This window comes from Camelus bactrianus, chromosome 3 (genome assembly GCF_048773025.1).
Source record: "Camelus bactrianus isolate YW-2024 breed Bactrian camel chromosome 3, ASM4877302v1, whole genome shotgun sequence".
Lineage (NCBI taxonomy): Eukaryota > Metazoa > Chordata > Mammalia > Artiodactyla > Camelidae > Camelus > Camelus bactrianus.
In genome coordinates this window covers 93,737,622-93,755,771 of record NC_133541.1, presented here as the reverse complement: position 1 = coordinate 93,755,771, position 18,150 = coordinate 93,737,622, and the positions used below count along the sequence as shown (strand labels likewise).

The following is an 18,150-nucleotide window of genomic DNA, read 5'->3' as shown; positions in this document are numbered from 1 at the left end:
GGAAGTATGACTGTGTGGAATGCTTATGAATGGCTTCAAGTTCTCAGCTAGCAATTCCAAGGTAAGTGTATGTCAGGCCCTTATTAGAAATAATATCTGGGGTGAAAATGAGGCCTGCTTTTCCAGGTCTGCTTGGCCCCCATCGGCAACCCTGAGTGAGCCCTGCTTGCCTTCCACACCAGACTGCATGCTTGGAGAGCAATCAGAATTTACGGTGAGGCCATGCTAATACACAGCATAGACATATGGAGAGTTACAGACTCCTTCATGAAGGCAGGTCAGGCCCCATGTGAAAGGGAGGCCTTGCCCATGGTCAGAGCTTTCCAAAGATGGATGTGCACAGTAGGGAACTTCCTCTCTCAAGAGAGAGCCCAGGTTTGGATGACCACTTGGCAGGGATATGTGGGGAGGGAAGATGGTGTGTATTGAATTAGATGATTATGTAAGGTTCCTTTTAAACCCTGAACCCCCCATTTGATGACTTCAAATTTTAGGTGGGGGAAAATGAGGCCCAGAGAGGGAGATATTACTTGCCCAGGTTTATAAAGTTAAGAGCAGAGTCAAATATTAAAATTTAATCATTTCTTGTCATCTTCAGATATTAATACTGATAATGCAGGTTTTAAAACCACATCCAAAGAAACAAATTTAGAATTAACACTTAAAACACTGTTTTTAAAATTGCCCAAACCATAAAGTGTCCAGAGAACCTGCTTCTAACTGATGCTTTGAGAAGTGAAAGGCGACTAAGTAGCTTCAGGTCACAGAGAATCCCTCATTTGAGCTGGGAGGGAAGGAGAGAGGCTGAGTCCAGCTGTGCTGCTGTTGAGCATCGCAGGCCTGTCAGAGGCTGCCTGGAGGGGGATTAAGTTCAGGGAATCAGCCCACATTTCACATGACACAATTTTAATGAATTTGGAACCTCTCAGGAATTAAAAACTCTAGACACAAGGCTCACTCAAAAGAATGTATTTTCATATTGACTCAGCTGATACCAGAAATAAGCAGTTGCCTAAGGACTTGTGTTTCTAAGGCATTTAAACCTTGATTGTTTTTAATGAACCCAAGATCCTAGGGAGCTAACGCTGCATTTCACGATCTCTGAGCACTGATCAATGTTCTTCTTAATCCTGTAGAATTTCTCCACATATTCAGAACGCCCTAAGAGCTCCACAAAATCTTCATCGTGAGTGATTACCAGAAGCTGGAAGTTACGCTGCTGTGAGCGACTTTTAATTATCCTGAAACAATATATTTAGAACATTTTATTACTTAGGAGCACACATAACCCTTACCTGTATTTGAAAAAGCCACTGAGAACCTTGTCAGACACATAAGTGTGTGATGTGTGTGATGACCAGGCTTTTCCTGTGCCGTGTGAGTATCAGGGCCTCTGACAGCCCTGCAGGAAGTGGCTGGGGGAGGGGTAGGCCCAAGCCTTCAGCCAGGCACGTAGCCGTCCCATCTCCTGTCCAGACGGGGGCTGCATGGCCGGACTCTTCACCTAGGTCTGGCTTAGGGACTGGTGAGAATACATGATCTAGTTTCTCCCAGAACATAAAGTTCTTCTTACTAAAGCAAGTAGAAATGGTTTACTGAGTTTTCCTTAATGTCTATGCTGCTCAACTCTAGAAGTCTGATTGCTCTGTTGCCTGGGGTTTTCTTGACCTGTTACTAGTTTTTTCTGTAAGAAAATTAAATTAAAAAAAAAAAACAAAAAAAGACTACAGGCAAGGGGAATAACACTGCAAGCCCCACTGCCTTCTTAGGAGCTGGGTCTACTCAGAATTCTGCTACCACCAGTCACTAGATGCATCACTGGTATGACACACAGGGGGCCTGAGTGGGTGTACTGAAACATTTTTGCTCGTTATCTATATTCTGAGGTAAATAGCTAAAAGACTGAGACTTCAAAGACTTTTTCTTTTTTAACTAACCACTTCTTTATCCCTTGCCTGGAGTTAGATGCACTTAGGTTTCAAAAGCGCTAGCCCTTCCTGCGTCACACAGGACTATGGGGAGATGGCTGGAGACGGGGGCTCTGTAGCCACTCAGTTCTCGTTCTCCCCCTGCTATCACACAGAAAACGTTCTCTGCCAGAAAGAGTCTGTCTGGAGCAAGGAGTACCCAAAATAGCTTCTCTACCTCAGGAAAAGTACCTTTCCTCTGCCAGCACAGTCTTTAAGCAAGTGCCACCTATCCCCAGGGCCGTACCCACCACAGGTGAATTGTGGTAAAGGGTATACGCAGTATTATCCTCTGGATTCTACTTCATCACAATACACTTTCTGAATAAGAGCTGTTGACACATGTGAAAAGCTGGTGAGACAGTCACCACCCACCATCACCAACCAGAAATGCTTTAGCAGGGCATGCTAACTACAGTACGTGGCATGAGGGCCCCTCTGGTGGGTTTACAAGAAAACCAAACCAAGCCAGGAAACCCTCACCATAGGTTTCCCGATGAACATGCTGGGGAAATGCAGGATGTGTCTGGGGTGGCTGTTCACCATGTAGTTCTTTCTTAAGCATCTGAAGAATTACTGTAAAAAGGTAAAGCTTAAGGTCTGGCAAAACCAGTTTCCCCAAGGAAGACACATCTGCAGAGGGTTTTCACCACAGAACTCTATTAATCTTACTTAAAAAACTATCATATCTCAGCCCCAAATTTGAAATACTTACTCAACCAGAGCATGCGCAAGAGATTCAATGTTTTCTCGGTCAAGATTTGTTGTTGGCTCATCCAAGGCAAGGATGCCACAGTTTAAGCAGAATGTTTCAGCCAGGGCCAGGCGGATGATGAGTGAGGCTAATACCTGGAAAAAAGCACCAGAGCTCTGAGCTGCACTGCACATCACCTTACAAGAGCAGGCAGACCTAGCATAATGTCTTTATAAGGGAAGGATAGGGCAATGTCCCAGGGTCACTGACTTTAGGTAAATCACTGCTCTTTTGTTTGAGAAAGCTTAGCACTGTGACCAGACTCTCAGGCCCTTCCAGAAGGTGAACCCTCATGTGCATTATCTCATCCTATTATTTGCAATGAATAAAATGCTAAAAGCAATGCTGATCTCTCTCTCGCTCTCTCGCTCTCACACACACACATATTAGCTATAACAAAACTTTAAATCACAGACTTGAATCAGAAGTGCATTACCATTTATCTGTAACGAATAATTTTAATAATGGTATAAAGATTAATACTCTTAAAAATGTATTACTTGGCTATTTTCCTGATAAGATTTGTTAGAAAACTTGGATATAATACATTTTCCAGAGCCTCATAGACACCTTTTCTCTCAGAGACATCTTTAAATCTCTATGTTGTGGTCCAAAAGAGGCCCCAGGGCTCTAATCCACACATAAACATTTGTGTGAATGATTTAAGGGAGAGAGGTGGAGAGGGAGAAGAAGGGAGGGAATTCCTGGGTCAAAGCATCAAGGGATACAGAAGACTGTAGGAAAGTCAAGCAACCAAAACTATGAGGCACTTTGCTGGTTAACAGAAACCTAATACCAAATACTCAGACTGCAGCTGAAGCCATCTGAGGGTACAGGGAGCACAGAATTAAGAGTGAAGGACTAGTTCAGGAAGGATACAGTTTCTGTGTGAGCTGTAACACTCCCCCACCCTCAGCACTTGTGAGTGAAGAAGCATCAGTGAGTTAGTGATGTTAGAACAGTTTCTAGTTTCTATTTGATACACAGGGTGGGCTGCCACTTCCACCACCACTCACTCAGAACGGAGTATGAATGGAGCTCATGGCCCACCTCTTTCAAACCACCTGTCTGTTCTGTCCCCTAACAGCAAGGAAGCAATTACTGCTAGTTAATTTCTATAGATTAGAGTAGCTGTAAGAAATCTGCTTTTGTTCACAAAGTATTTTTAACAGACATGTTTCAAATTCTTCGTATTTCTCATTCATAGTTACCACTAAAAAGCAACAAAGCATGTAGGGGATACCGATTATAGATCACAAATTTGTCATTTTTGCAGACTATGATCAAGATAATAATCTGCAGATGCCTTAAATTGGTATCAGCTGTCTGGGCTGAGAAGAAAATTTATACATGGATGGAATGTCTTTAAACAAAAACTGAAAACTATTTATGAAAATAACTCAGAGAATGTGAGCATCCACTTCTAGAATTTTAAAATTTTGTTAAAATCAGGGGTCCAGAGGTGTGATCAAGTGTAATCTTCTGCTTCTAATTTGAAAAGAGGAAGCTCAAAAATCTGTAACATCCTGGGTAAAAACCTGTGCGCAGGGAAAGGACCCAGCTGTGTTCCCCAAGGATACAGGTCCCACTTTCCCAACTCTTTCAAACTTGATTCCTCTGTGCTCTCTCTGTATATCCAGCCTCGGCTTCCTCCCGGAGCTTCCTGCAGAGCCAGATGGCCTGGGTTGTGGGGGCAAAGGTATCACAAGGTATCAAAGGTATCTGGGGGTATCACAAGCTTTGCCTCTGGCAGACCCTTCTTTGGGCTGCAGGCCCAAGGCTAGTCTGGGGGTGGTGCTGAGGACTGAGTCCTGTGATGGGGCTGCTTTCTCAATGAGACACTCATTTATTGTAATGCCTGATCTGGCTCAATCTAGGATCTGGTTTGCTAATATTGTTGTGTCACTGATGCTAAAACATACCCCTGCCCAACCCTTTGATTTCTTTGACATCAGGATGCACCTTACAATTACAAGTGGATTTTTTCTTTCTTGGTGGCACAAAGTAGTGATGTGTCTTATAACTGACGAAACAGCAAGCTTACTCTCCTAAGGAGCGCTCTGAAACAGTTGTCTTCAGCTCCCTCCTCTACACTTTGGCTATCCTGTGAGAATGTTTCAGGCCCTTCGCCTAAAAGCCTCCTTTAAGGAGTGCTGGAGGAAACGCTGGTTAGAACTGAGAGAATGTAATGAGAGTAGCTGAGCCTGATCCGCTTTACATGGCAGCAAGGAGTGCCTACCGTTCAAGGGCAGCCTTGGGTGCTTCCACTGCGCTGACATCGATTTCTCTTTGTCAGCTCTCTGTGTACAGGGGGCTCCTGAGATAACTTGCCTTTTGTCCGGCACTGCATCGTCCTCGCATATCCAAGGCTGTGTCTCCCTTTAGCATCACCACTCGGTAGTTATAATTCCGTCTTTTATCAGAAGCTGATACATTTTCATCGGCATCAGATCGAATTTCTATATATTCAATATCTGACACAGAGAGAAGATTTCAGGGGGGAATCTATTCTGTAGCCTTTTGTTACTTGCAAACATTATCAAAGTAAGTTACAGGCAACATGTGAGGCTGACATTATCAGGGGAAAACACTAGCTGATTTGGAATCTTTTTCTCTGGTAGTGAGGATTCCTGTCCAGAAGCAACCCAGATGCCCCAACCCTCAGTCTCAGCTGTGCCTTTCTTAGTTCCCCTGTTAAGAGTTTCCTCCTGGTGGTTTTCTTCTTATCACATGTCAGCTTATCCCTATCTGTACTTCAAAAGAACCTGCTATGTCATCAGTTAAATATAATTTGCACCATAGCCAAATAAGTAAGTCCTGTCAGGCTTTGGAATAGAAAACTTTGCATTTTTTTCTTGCTACAAGATGTTGCCAAGATAAGAATTCTTAAAAAATCTCAGAGAGATGTTCAGAAAGGGGTCCAGGAGATAATACTGGCATAATGAGAGGTCTTATGAGGCAAGAGCTGGAGACAGGATTTACGAAAGAGCATTCATGATACACCATGTTAATTACCTTGCCCACGATAGGTATTTCGCCAAAGGTCACGAATAATTTTGTTGATTTCTTCCATTTTCATACTGTGAAATTTCATTATTGCTCTGAAAAAGAAGCCACTGGTACCTTAACGATAACTATAAAGATCTATAATAATAATAATAGCATATTATATTTAACAATATATATTGAATGAACTATATGAACTATATAATAAGTAACAAGACAACCATATCATAACTCCCCCAATATTTTCAAGATAAAAGTAAAATATTATAGGAGCTAGGAAAAAATACAGAACCGAAACCAAAACCTATTGGCTAGTACTGCAAACTGTCAGGTATATATATATAGATTCACTACTCCAGGGTCTTTATCCTTCTCCATTTTCACTCTATTATGTGACAAACACTCCCTGAAATGCTTAAATACTGTGAAAACTTCTGCAAACAATTTTTTAGAAGACTTTTTCTTAGGCGTAATGGAAGGACTATTTCCACAGATACAATTCAGTTGCAGGGAGCCCTGCTGAATGGATGACAGTGAGTTGAAGAGGGGAAGGGACATGTACAGAGTCCCTTAGTCTAGAAAAGTAGGTGAATCTCTGGAACTGCTGCCTTTCTTCTCTTCCATTATTATTAAGGTTTACCAAAGTCAACGTTTTAAGCTGCTTTTATTCCTCAGATAAGTGAGCTTTTTGCCAACCAGCAGTATTAGTTCAGAGAGGGTGATATAGAGGATTAAGCTGAGCTGAACCTCAAAACTTTTATTTTCCCTTCCTAGTCAAACATTCAGAAATCCTAACTCCAAATATGTGTATTAACTTTCTTTTGTCATGGCACTCCCCTGCCCTCTACAACACTCTTAAAATACTAGTAGTTTCTAAACACTAACAAGAAGGAAAGAAATGTCTGTAAAAACAAAAGTAGCCTGTCAAAATCTAACATCATTCTTACTAGTCACCTTTTGTCAAAAAGTCCTTAAGTTCTTTGGAAGTGGCTTTATGAACTAATAAATGTTGCACCAGTGACAAAAAGGGCAAACATCACTGCCATTACCATACAAAGGATGTGAGGTGGACATACTTCCATTTGCAAGCCTCTTATCTGATATATGCAAAAAAAGAAACTGAACGTAATGCTACTCCCTCTGCAAAATCATTTCATGATCTTCTGGTTTACCAGCAAAAGAGAAAGAAATGACTCAACATAAATACATTTTAAATATCAGATGAAGGATTTTGAAGTAATAAAGACCGGAAAAACCATATTCTGCCTGTTGATGAGAATGCAGCAAGTCTCCATTTTCTACTTTATACCTCTGTGTCAGTCTCAGAGTTTATACTTATTTCAGAAGGATGGAGACACAACCTCTAAATGTCTGCTAAAAAGCAAAACAAAAACAAAAACCTCAGAATGTTCTTGGGACCGATCATATAATCCTGAGCTTTGTACATTATGATCCCGAGTTTTCAAATGACTTTAAGAAAAGTCATCTTTCCATTCAAGTTCAGAATCTTCCATAACAAACAAATAAGCACTCCCAATGGAGAAGCAGCTCCAGGTGGGGTGTAGGTATCCAAGGTGCACACACACAGCCTCCATTAGGGCTCCTGTGTACAACACAGGTGGTGCATCCCGGCCTGTGGGGAGGCCAGCTGAGACAGCACTGCAGGGAAAAGCGCTAGTCCTGGGAGGGATCTAGACTCACCAAGGGGTATGTCAGTGTTGATGCCTACCATGCTGGACCATTCACTTATCTTTCTGTCTTCTTTCTGTGCTGGTATGGAGTTACAGCAATAAGGAGTTACCAGTAATAAGCATTTACCTTATAAGAGGGACAATTACAGGAAACAATCATATTTTATCTCATTTAATCCTTATTACAATACTGAGAAGTTTGGTTATCCCCATTTTATCAGTAAAAAAATAGATTCTAACAATGAATTTTCTGAAAAAGAAATAAATCAATCCCATTTACAACAGAATCAAAAACAATAAAGTTCTTAGGAATAAATTTATCCGAGAAAGTGAAAGATATCTACTCTGAAAACTAGAAGACACTGATGAAGAAAAAAAAGATGACACAAACTAATAGAACGGTATCCTGTGTTCATGGATGGAAGAAGTTAAAACCATCTGTAGAGATAACACAATCTCTATCAAGATGCAAATGGCATTTTTTACAGACATAGACAAAACATTCCTAAAACTTTTTTGGAACCACAAAAGACCCCAAATAGCCAAAGAAATCCTGAGAAAGAACAATAAAGCAGGAGGAATCACACTTCTTGATTCCAAGCTACACCATAAAGCTATAGTAATTAAACAGTATGGTACTGGCATAAAAGCAAAGAGACCAATGGAATATAATCAACAACTCAGAAAGTAACCCAAGCACACAGAGTAAACCAATATTTGACAAGGGAGCCAAAAATACTCAATGGAGAAAAGACAATCTCTTTAATAATGGTGTTGATATTCACATGTAAAAGAATGAAACTGGATCCCTGCCTTATGTCACTCACAAAAATTAACTCTAAATAGATCAGAGACTTAAATGTAAAACCTGGAACCATGAGACTCCGAGAAGAAAAAAAAAAGCTCCCTGACATGGGTCTTGGTAATGATTTTTTGGGAATCACACCTAAAGCATAAGCAACAAACAAGTGGGACTACATTAAACTAAAAAGGCTCTTCACAGCAAAAAAAACCAACAAGAAAGTGAACATACAAACTATGAAATGGGAAAAGTATTTGGAAACCATATACTTGGGGTTAATATCCAAAATATATAAAGAACTCATACATCTTGATAGCAAAAAAAAAAAAAAAAATCCAATTTAAAAATGGGGAAAAGACCTAAACGGACATTTTTCCAAAGAAAATACACAAATGGCCAAGAAAAGATGCTCAACATCACAGTTACTAAATGCAGGTTAAAATGACAATGAAATATCACCTCACACTTGTTAGAACAGCCATCATCAATAAGACATAACAAATGATGGCATGGATGTGGAGAAAAGGAAACACTTGTGCACTGTTGGTGGGATTATAAAATGGTGCAGCCACTATGGAAAACAGTATGGAGGTTCCTAAAAAAATTAAAACAAGAACTACCATGTGATCTAGCAATTCCACTTGAGGCAATATATCCAAAAGAAATGAACACACTACTCGAAAAGATACCTGCACCCCCATGTTCATAGTAGCATTATTACAACAGCCAAGACATGGAAACAACCTAAGTGTCCATCTCACATACAAACACATACACACAGTGGAATATTATTCAGCCCTAAAAAAACGAAGGAAATCATACCATTTGGGACAACATGGATGGATCCTGAAGGCATTATTTTAATAAGTCAGAAAAAGACAAATACTGTAAGATCTCATTTATATGTGGAATATTAAAAACAAAACAAAACACCAAACTCATAGTAAAAGATCAGATTTGTGATTACCAGAGGTGCGGGAGTGGAGAGATGGAGAATTGGATGAAGGTAGTACAAACTTCCAGTTATAAGATAAAAATGTACTAGGGATGTAATGTACAACATGACTATAGTTAGCACTGCTGTATGATACACAGGAAAGTTAAGAGAGTAGATCCTAGGCGTTCTCATCACAAGGAGAAATTTTTTTTTCCTTTTTAAAAATTTCATCTATATGAGATTATGGATGTAAACTAAACCTACTATGGTATCATTTCATAATATGTGTAAAACCAACCATGATGCTGTACACCTTAAATTTATAGTGATGTATGTTAATTATTTCTCAATAAAACTTGGGAGGGGTACTGAGATTTAATCAAGTTAGCAAGGTGCTCAAGATCAGAGGAGTCATGATATTAACAGCCCTTGAATTTAATGAACATTAAAAAGGTAGTCAAAATACCATCTTTAAAGCCATCAGGCTCAGTTTTATGAATAAATGTTACCATATTTTCAAGGTACACCTAGCTTCCAAGAATATGAAGTATTACACAGCAAGGAGAAATATAAGTAAAAAGAGAAAAAAAGTATAGGCTTATATTGCTAATGAATATAGATACATTCTGAATAAAATCAAATTTAGGACTGAGGACATTTAAAAGACTGTATCATGACAGCTCATACAACTTAATAAGAAAAAAAAACCCAATCCGAAAATGGGCAGAAGACCTAAACAAGCAATTCTCCAGTGACTACATACAAATGGCCAATAGGCACATGACAAGATGCTCAATATCGCTAATTATCAGAGAAATGCAAATCAAAACTACAATCAGGTATCACCTCACTCCAGTCAGAAAGGGCATCATTCAAAAGTCCACTAACGATAAATGCTGGAGAGGGTGCTTTACAACAAATGGTAAAGGAGATTCTCTAGTCATCAACCATAAGGAAAGAGGAAAAAAAAGACCTACAGAAGACTGCTTTGGCAGTTCGGGGTCTTTTATGGTTCCATGTAAGTTTTGGAATTGTTTGTTCTAGTTCTGTGAAAAATGTGAGTATTTTCACAGGGGTTGCATTGGATCTGCAGGTTGCTTTGGGTAGTACGGCCATTTTGATAATACCGATCCTTCCAATCCAAGAGCACAAGGTATCTTTCCATTTCTCTGTCATCTTCGGTTTCCTTCTTCAATGTTTTATATTCAGGGTATATGTAACCTCCATGGTTAAGTTTATTTCTAGGTATTTTGTTCTTATTGATGCCATGGAAATACTTATGCTAGTTATAAAATTCCGGTTTTCGAAGTGTAAAAAAAAAGTGAATGAAGGGCTGCAAATGGCAAAATATCTTTCTTTCTTATGCGTGAGTTGTATTCCATTGTACTTATACGCTACACCTTCTTTATCTATTCGTCTGTTGATGTGCACTTAATTGCCAAGATATGGAAGCATCCTATTAAATAATCTTGCTGTTAATAGCAGGGTGTATGTATCTTTTTGAATTAATTCTTATTTTGTGGCTGGCTTAATTCCTCTGATAACTATGTAAGTTTAAAAAGCTAAACCCCCAAACATTCTCAGAAACAATGAACAGTACATAAATGTAACTTAAAATAAATAAATAAGTAAAAAGTATTCCCTCTCTCTCTCGAATCGAGCCCAGGCCCCCCTGCGTGCTAGCCCTACACTCTACCACTGAGCTGTAGCCTCCTTCTAGCTACCTGAGTTTCCCCAGGCTCACCTTTATCTCCCTAACTCAGGGAGTGTGCTGAGTTCCAGGTTCTTCAGAACAAATCAAATATCACTTTAAGATAAATGCACTCACAGAGTCCTGCATACCTTTCTAGGTTGCTACCTATGCTTATGAAATTTCCTCTCCCCCCCCCCCACAAATGGACACTACATTGTAAACTGACTATACTTCAATAAAATATATATTTAAAATAAGACTATATCATGAGCAAATATTGTTCATCTCAAGAAACCAATACTACAATAGGAAAAAATTTTTAAAGATAATCCATTGAACTGACAGATTAAAAGAAAAAAATTATCTCAAAGGATAGAAAAATATTCATTACAATACCAAGTTTTGATAAAAATCCTCAATAAGAAAAAAACAGAAAATTTTCTTAGATAAAATGACTGTCAAATATCCACAGTAAGCACTGAGTGTAATGTTAAAATCAACAGTCGTGTTCCTCCTAAAGCTCAGACCAAGAGAAAGATGCTTCTTATTACTGCTGCTCTAGTGTCCTGCAGATCCCTAATGATTCAGTGAGACAATAAAAACAGAATAAATGAGGGGAACAAAAAATAACTTGTCATTTTTTTCTGCAGGTGATATAATTGTACACTCACAAGACCTAGGAAATCAACTGAAAGACTATTAAGACTAATAAGATGGTCAGAAATACAGTAAACATACATTCTCTAGTAGCAAAATCCAATAGGAAATATAACAAGAAAAAAGGATCCTATTCATAATGGCAATAAAAACTATGAAATATCTAGGAAGAAATCTAACAAAAAGGTCCAGGATCTAGAGGAAAAAGCTATAAAACTTTGCAATAGGACAAAAAAAAAAAAAAAAAAAAAAAAGGACTAATTAGGAGACACAAACTATAGGGTCCAAAATAGGAGATTCAAGATTGCAAAGTTGTCCATTCTCCCAAGTAATCCATAAAAGCTATCCAAACAAAACTCCCAAGAAGATTAAATAATTTTTTAAATGAAATCTACAGGGTGACTCTTAAGTTCATATCTTAGATAATGCAAATGAGTAAAATCATAGTATTGGGACAAATAAAAATTAAATGAAACCAAATACATATAGAACTTTAGATTATTGACATTTCCAATCAGTGGGGAAGGTTTTCAGTAATGTTGGAAAGAGGAAAAAGTTAAAGTTACAGCAATATCCTTAATCAAATTTCAAAAAAAAAATCCAAATAAATTAAAGGATTAAAAGTTAAATAAGACCATTAAAAGAAAACATCTTTGTAATCTTCAGACTGGGAAGGCCCTTCTAATTGAGAAGTCACAAATAAAAAAGACTAAAGATTTGCCTATCTAAAATAGTCACAAAAAATACCATAAAGAAAGTTAAGGGACAAATGATAAACTAGAAATAAGTACTTACAATATATGTAAAAAGGATTAATATCCAGAATCTTTAGAAAACTCAAATCAAATCACTTAGAAAACTGAGATTTCAAAATGTAGAACAGATAAACAAGATTATACTATATAGCACAGGGAAATATATACAGGATCTTGTGGTAGGTCACAGCTAATAAAAAATGTGTGACAATGAATATATGTATGTTCATGTATAACTGAAAGATTGCACTCTACACTGGAATTTGACAAAACATTGTAAAATGATTATAAATCAATAAAAAATGTTAAAAAAAAAACCACTTAGAAAAAGAGAGCCTAATAAAACATTGGCAAAGAGATATGAATAGGCAGTTCTTAAAGAAGAAATACTAACAGCCAACATATGAAAAGACACTGAACCTCACTATTACACAGGGAAATGTGAATTCAAGTGAGAGCATTTTTGGTACAACAGATTGGCAAAAATTAGAAAGGCTGGTAATATGAAATGCAGACATAAAGACATGGGTATTTTCATACACTACTGGTGGAAACAAATTTTGTGTGTTTGGAAGGCAATTTGACAGTAACAAGTTAAAAATGTACACACCCTCTGACCCAGTAACTGTTTCCAAGAAGCTATCTTTCTGGTATATCTGCACGAGTGTGCAAAGACATATGCTATAGCATTTTCTATAGTAGCAAACATTTTGAGAGCTTCCTAATATGTCCATCAGTAATTAAACTAGGTAACATACACACTATAGAATATTATGCAGCCATTAAAAACCAATGAGGTATTTACATATATGAACAGGATTTTATCACGTGGTAAAAAAACAAAAACAAAAACCCAAGCAACCCAAAAAAAACCTACCATGTGATACTACTCACATAAAACAAAAAAGATATATTTGTCTATTATATACATGCAAAAGCACTGTGAAGGAAATGAAAATATGTCACCAAGGTAATAATACTTCAGTGTTGAATAAATGTAAGACGTCATGGAAATCAACCTAAGTCCAGCTTGAACCATGGTTCTGTGACTTGCAGACTAACGGAGTGCAGGAAGCATAAACAGCTGTAATGCAGGCTGAGTGGGCTACATGGTATGCGGGGTACAGAGCAGTGTGGCACACACAGGAAGAAACAATTACATCTGTTTGGGAAGGGCTTAATTAAGGTAATATTCAAAGGAAGAGAAATGGCATAGTAAAATGAAAGGTGCCTTAAAGGAGCAAACCTGTTCAGTTTCATTAGAACAGAATGTTAAGAGATGAAATGAGAAAGGCCGGCTGCAGAAGTCTTTCCTAAAATTAGAAGAGAATATGTAGCACCGGTGACCTTTAAGAAAATTAACCTGGTAGAAATATAACGGGTGGGAGGGATAATGAGGTGGGAGAAGCTACCACAGTAATATAGGTAAGAGTTAAGGAGGGTCTGACACAGGTGTGGGCTGTGGAAGAAAAGCAGCTCTGAAACAGTACCGTGCACGATCCCTGTGGGAGCTGCTGACTGAAAACCACAGGATTTCCCCAAGATTAACTTAATACACTTTTTAACACTTGGACTTTACAGATAATTAACATGTAAGAATGACCCTGAAGGTCCATGACCTCTAGTAAACTATCATTGTGTTAAGGCAAAGATAAATTTCATGCGCTGGCAACTACTAGGGGTAAATGGTCATCTGGCTAGTTGCATCACACCTACCATGTGCCTGGAATATGCATGTCCTTCAGTTAAATACATATAATACTAACTCATATGAAATGTATGTTTTGTGAAAACCGATTACCCAAAGAAAGTGAAAAGGTCTAAGATCTAAGAAAAAAAAAAGATCTATAAAGCAACCTTATATTTAAATACTCTTAAGAACATGAAAGATTTCCTTAAAAATTTCAGTAATAATCAATTGCATTTTATGAGGACAAATGACGGTTTAATGGTATTTATAGTTTTAGTGCTCCATGAGTCTTAGGATTGTGACCCTCACACATGACAAGGGTCTAATGTTTGAAAGGGGGCACAATGAGGTCAAAAGACAAAGCATATGCCAGTGATACTGGCATATGATACTGTAACTGGTAGTTACATGTCATTAAACATTTGTCCAAACCCCACAGAATGTAAAATGCCATGAGTGAACCCTACTGTGAACTACAGATTTAGGTGAGTATGATGTGCCAGTGTAGGCTTATCAGATGTACCACTCTGGTAAGGGACATGCACAGTGAGGGAGGCTATGGTTGGGGTGGCGGGGCAGAGGTTTATGGGAAATCTCTGTACTTTCTGCTCAACTTTGCTGTGAATCTAAAACTGCTCGAAAAAATAGTTTATCAAAAAAAAAAAAAAAAAAAAAGAGGTATGCGTTGTGGTAGTGTGTGGAGCTGTTTTTATCCATGTCCCTCTTCCTTCTTCACACAGACGCCTCCTTTGAATGCCAAGCTGACCATACTGCCCTTCAGCACCTCTCTGCACTATGGCTTCTGCACCAGCAATTTCTAGATTCTCTTTTTGTTCTAAGCTGTCCAACTACCTCCACACTTGGACCTTTAGTGAAAAGCTTCTGTAAGCCTCTGAGTTATCTCCTAAGTACATGTGGGTTCTAACTTGAAGTCACATATGAAGCATATTAGGCCTCCCCAGTACACTAGTTTGGGATTTTTGCTGCTGTGCTGCTCTGAGGCCACTTTTTAAATTACGTCAGGGCTGAGTCATTAGCAGAGAACTGAATGCCTGAAATGGAGTCATTAGCAGCCAGGCAGACCAAAACCTCACCTGCCAGGAAAAGACCGTTCTAGCTCTTGCTTCTTTCATATTTAAGCCATCTCCAGGACTCAAGCTAGAAGCTTAATTACCATTATGCAAAGTTTGAACTGATGCTCAAAATCAGAAGTGCATATACAATGGCAAATCATGACCTGGGTTTCTGCGTGTCTCCAGCTATTTCACTGAATAAAATAATAAAAGGGCTAAATACATATGTGCCTTCCTAATAAAAATATTATTAAATATTTAAAATATTAAAACTATATAAAAAACTAATGTTCAGAAGTAAGCTAAAAACTAGTAAGTTAATGAAAGTTAACCAAGTTGGAAAAAATCAGTAGAAAAGATTGCACTTACAAAAGACATTTTCCAACTGTATTATCCTCATCCTATGAGATATATAAGTTGCCAGATAATTGGCTGAGGCCGTTGTTACTCATTATTACTTTGGATACTCTTCTCTACTGCCCTGGTCCTTGCCACCATGAGAACTTCCTGTCTCCCAGCACTTAGGTCAGTGGAAGCCCTCTAGTGTAAGGGAAATGGTATGCTGAGTATCAGGTTCTGCTGAGCATCGCCTTCCAAACTAACAGTGATTTTCAGTACTTAGCAGAATTCAAAATTTGCCAAACTTAAGTTACACATTTAAAAGCAAAATGTCCTCTTTTTTCTAGATGAAACATTTAAGACTGTTAGGTTAATTTCTTGAAATCTTAAAGCTATTAAACTACTGTTATTTCCTTCAGACAGACACCCAAATATCAGCTTTTAAAATTGAGGCAATGGGTCAACCACTATTGCCATAGTGGCTGATAAATATTTGATTTAAGAAACCTGCAAGTGACTGTGAACTGCCACCAGCTATCTTCTGGTTTTGTAATCTGCTTGCTTGATGCTACAGCGGCTGCTGATCTGAAAATGTACTGTATCCAAGATAAGAATGAGAATGGTGGCCGTGAGATGAGCCCTGGATAGAGGCCTCAGCCCCAAGCTCTCTTTGAGTTTAAGAAGCCAGGTTCCAAATAGACTTCCAGAGAGTTGGCTGTCTGGGATGCAAAACTTTGATGTTAAAGTTACAGGTTTCCACTGAGTCTCAGAAGTATGACTTAATATGCAACATTCCATGTTTGAGGAAAAGTGACAGTGGAACATTTTGGGCATAAGGTAGAACACTGTACTTTGAGCAATATATTCCAAAATCATTTAATTTTACTTGATGTTCTCTATTAAGGGGGTAGATAAGGGATAATAAATTCTAAATAATGGATGTTTTCTCCCTTTTCATTTAGTGTGTCTCTTACCATTAGCAATGCTTACAATCGGTGATGGTTTTAGATTACTAATAACAGATAGTAATCAGCTTTTCTTGAAAATGCACTGCTAATTTCCTGTATTACCTTAAATAGACAGCTGAATGCAACAATTACACTGACTGCATGCTTCTTCTAGGAGGTGAAACAATGAGGGAAATTTTGGACCTTACTTTCTTCTAGGTGAGAAGCCAAATTTAAGGCTCACAGTATAAACCTTAAAAAGATTTGCGAGCACAAGTGCACAAAGACTCAATTTTGGGGAAACCTATACCATTTTTTTTCTTCTCATTTAGAAGAATCCATCTGATTACCAGATAAGAGAACTCAGTAAACAGCCTGACTTCGTTTCTTAGGCAAGCCTAAATTGCTGGAAAGCACCCGTGTGCACCTCCTGACCCCCACAAGTTCCCGATTGGCCCCATCAAGCTTCTTCACTTGCCCTCACACTGCTCAGTGTGACGCCTCTGTGACTGAGGCACTTCCCTCTATTGAAATGCCCTTCTCCTTCATTGTTCAAGGTGTAGGTCAAGTACAGCTATGGAGCACCCACCATGGTCTCCGCTACTGGACTGTTAACAGTTTGCAGGAGGAAAGGGATGATATCCCAGAGTCTGCCAAGAGAAGCTAGAACAGGGGTTTCTGAATGAACAGATGCCTTGTTGAGGGAATGCCTCTTGTTCCTGCTGTCGATGCTCTCGGCGTCTGCAGGGATAGCTAGCTGGAGGGCTCCCAGATACAGTTTTCTATTCAGTTAATATATATGAAACCCCAGGTCTGCAGGTCTGTGTACTAAGAAGAAGAGCTACCTTGTAGCAGAATATGTGCAAATAAAGTTTAAAACAAAACCAACAGACCTACCTAACTTGGCCCCCAGTCCTCTCTGGTTAGTACCCCTTTTTTCTGCTTTGCTTAACAACAGAATTTTATGTAAGAATTACCTACAAGTACTGTCTCCATTTCTTACCTCCTCATCCAACACTGAGGCCAACCATGCCACTGAGATTGCTCCTGAAAGTCATGAACAGCTTCCATTTTATCAAATTCAAGGGTCACGTCTTAGCCCTCATCTTATTTGACTTCTCAATAACGTTAGAGTCTTGAAATACTTCTTCGTTTTTAAGATAGCACACCTTTAAAATTTTTCTTCTACTTCATCAGCTACTTCTTTACTGGATTTCTAAACATCATGTGTCTTGGGACCCTTCCCTTCTCTATCTACAGTTATTCCAATATGTAATCTCAGTCGATGGCTTTCAATACTACATATGTGCTGAAGGTTCCCACATTTGTACCTTTCCCATGAACTCTAGACTCCAGATTATAGACCCAGCTGTCTGCTTGGCATCTCTACACAGACGTCTGTAAGCACCTCACACTTAAAGTGTTCCAAACAGAACTCCAGATTTTCCCCTCCCTAGTCCTGCCCATTTCAGGGAATGGCAATTTACTTCCCCAATATCCTGGTATAAAAATATGTAGAAGCAATCTTTGATTCTTTTCCTTTTCCTCTCCTACATTCAATTCAGATGCAAGGCCTGTCAACTCTATCTCCAGAACAAGAATCGAGTCCATCTACTTCTTCCCATTTCCGCTGCCACCATCTTAGTCCAGCCCACCACTCTCTCCTGGGGTGCCCCGTCTAATCCATTCTCCACACTGAAATTCTTCAAACTATGAATCAGACTGTATTTACCTCCTTGCTTCAAACCCTTCAGTGACTTCCTACTTCACTTAGAGTAAAATCAAACTGTTGACCAAGGCTGCAAGGCATGGGATCTTCTGGCAACCATCTTTCTCTGA

The 18,150-nt window shown here is 38.7% G+C and overlaps 2 protein-coding genes across 3 annotated transcripts in view; one reads left to right on the top strand and one right to left on the bottom strand.

The window, feature by feature from the left end:
• KIF3A (kinesin family member 3A) overlaps positions 1-18,150 on the top strand; it is a 200,079-nt gene that overhangs the window by 113,720 nt on the left and 68,209 nt on the right. The gene's annotated exons all lie outside the window — the stretch shown is intronic.
• Positions 955-18,150, bottom strand: part of RAD50 (RAD50 double strand break repair protein) — a 78,563-nt gene continuing 61,367 nt past the window's right edge. Inside the window, exons 22-25 of the mRNA XM_010971591.3 lie at positions 5,737-5,822; positions 5,053-5,195; positions 2,683-2,816; positions 955-1,241 (exon numbers count right to left, since the gene is read on the bottom strand). Coding sequence (XP_010969893.2) covers positions 1,055-1,241; positions 2,683-2,816; positions 5,053-5,195; positions 5,737-5,822 — 550 coding nt within the window. The 3' untranslated portion in view covers positions 955-1,054. The remainder of the gene's footprint in view (positions 1,242-2,682; positions 2,817-5,052; positions 5,196-5,736; positions 5,823-18,150) is intronic.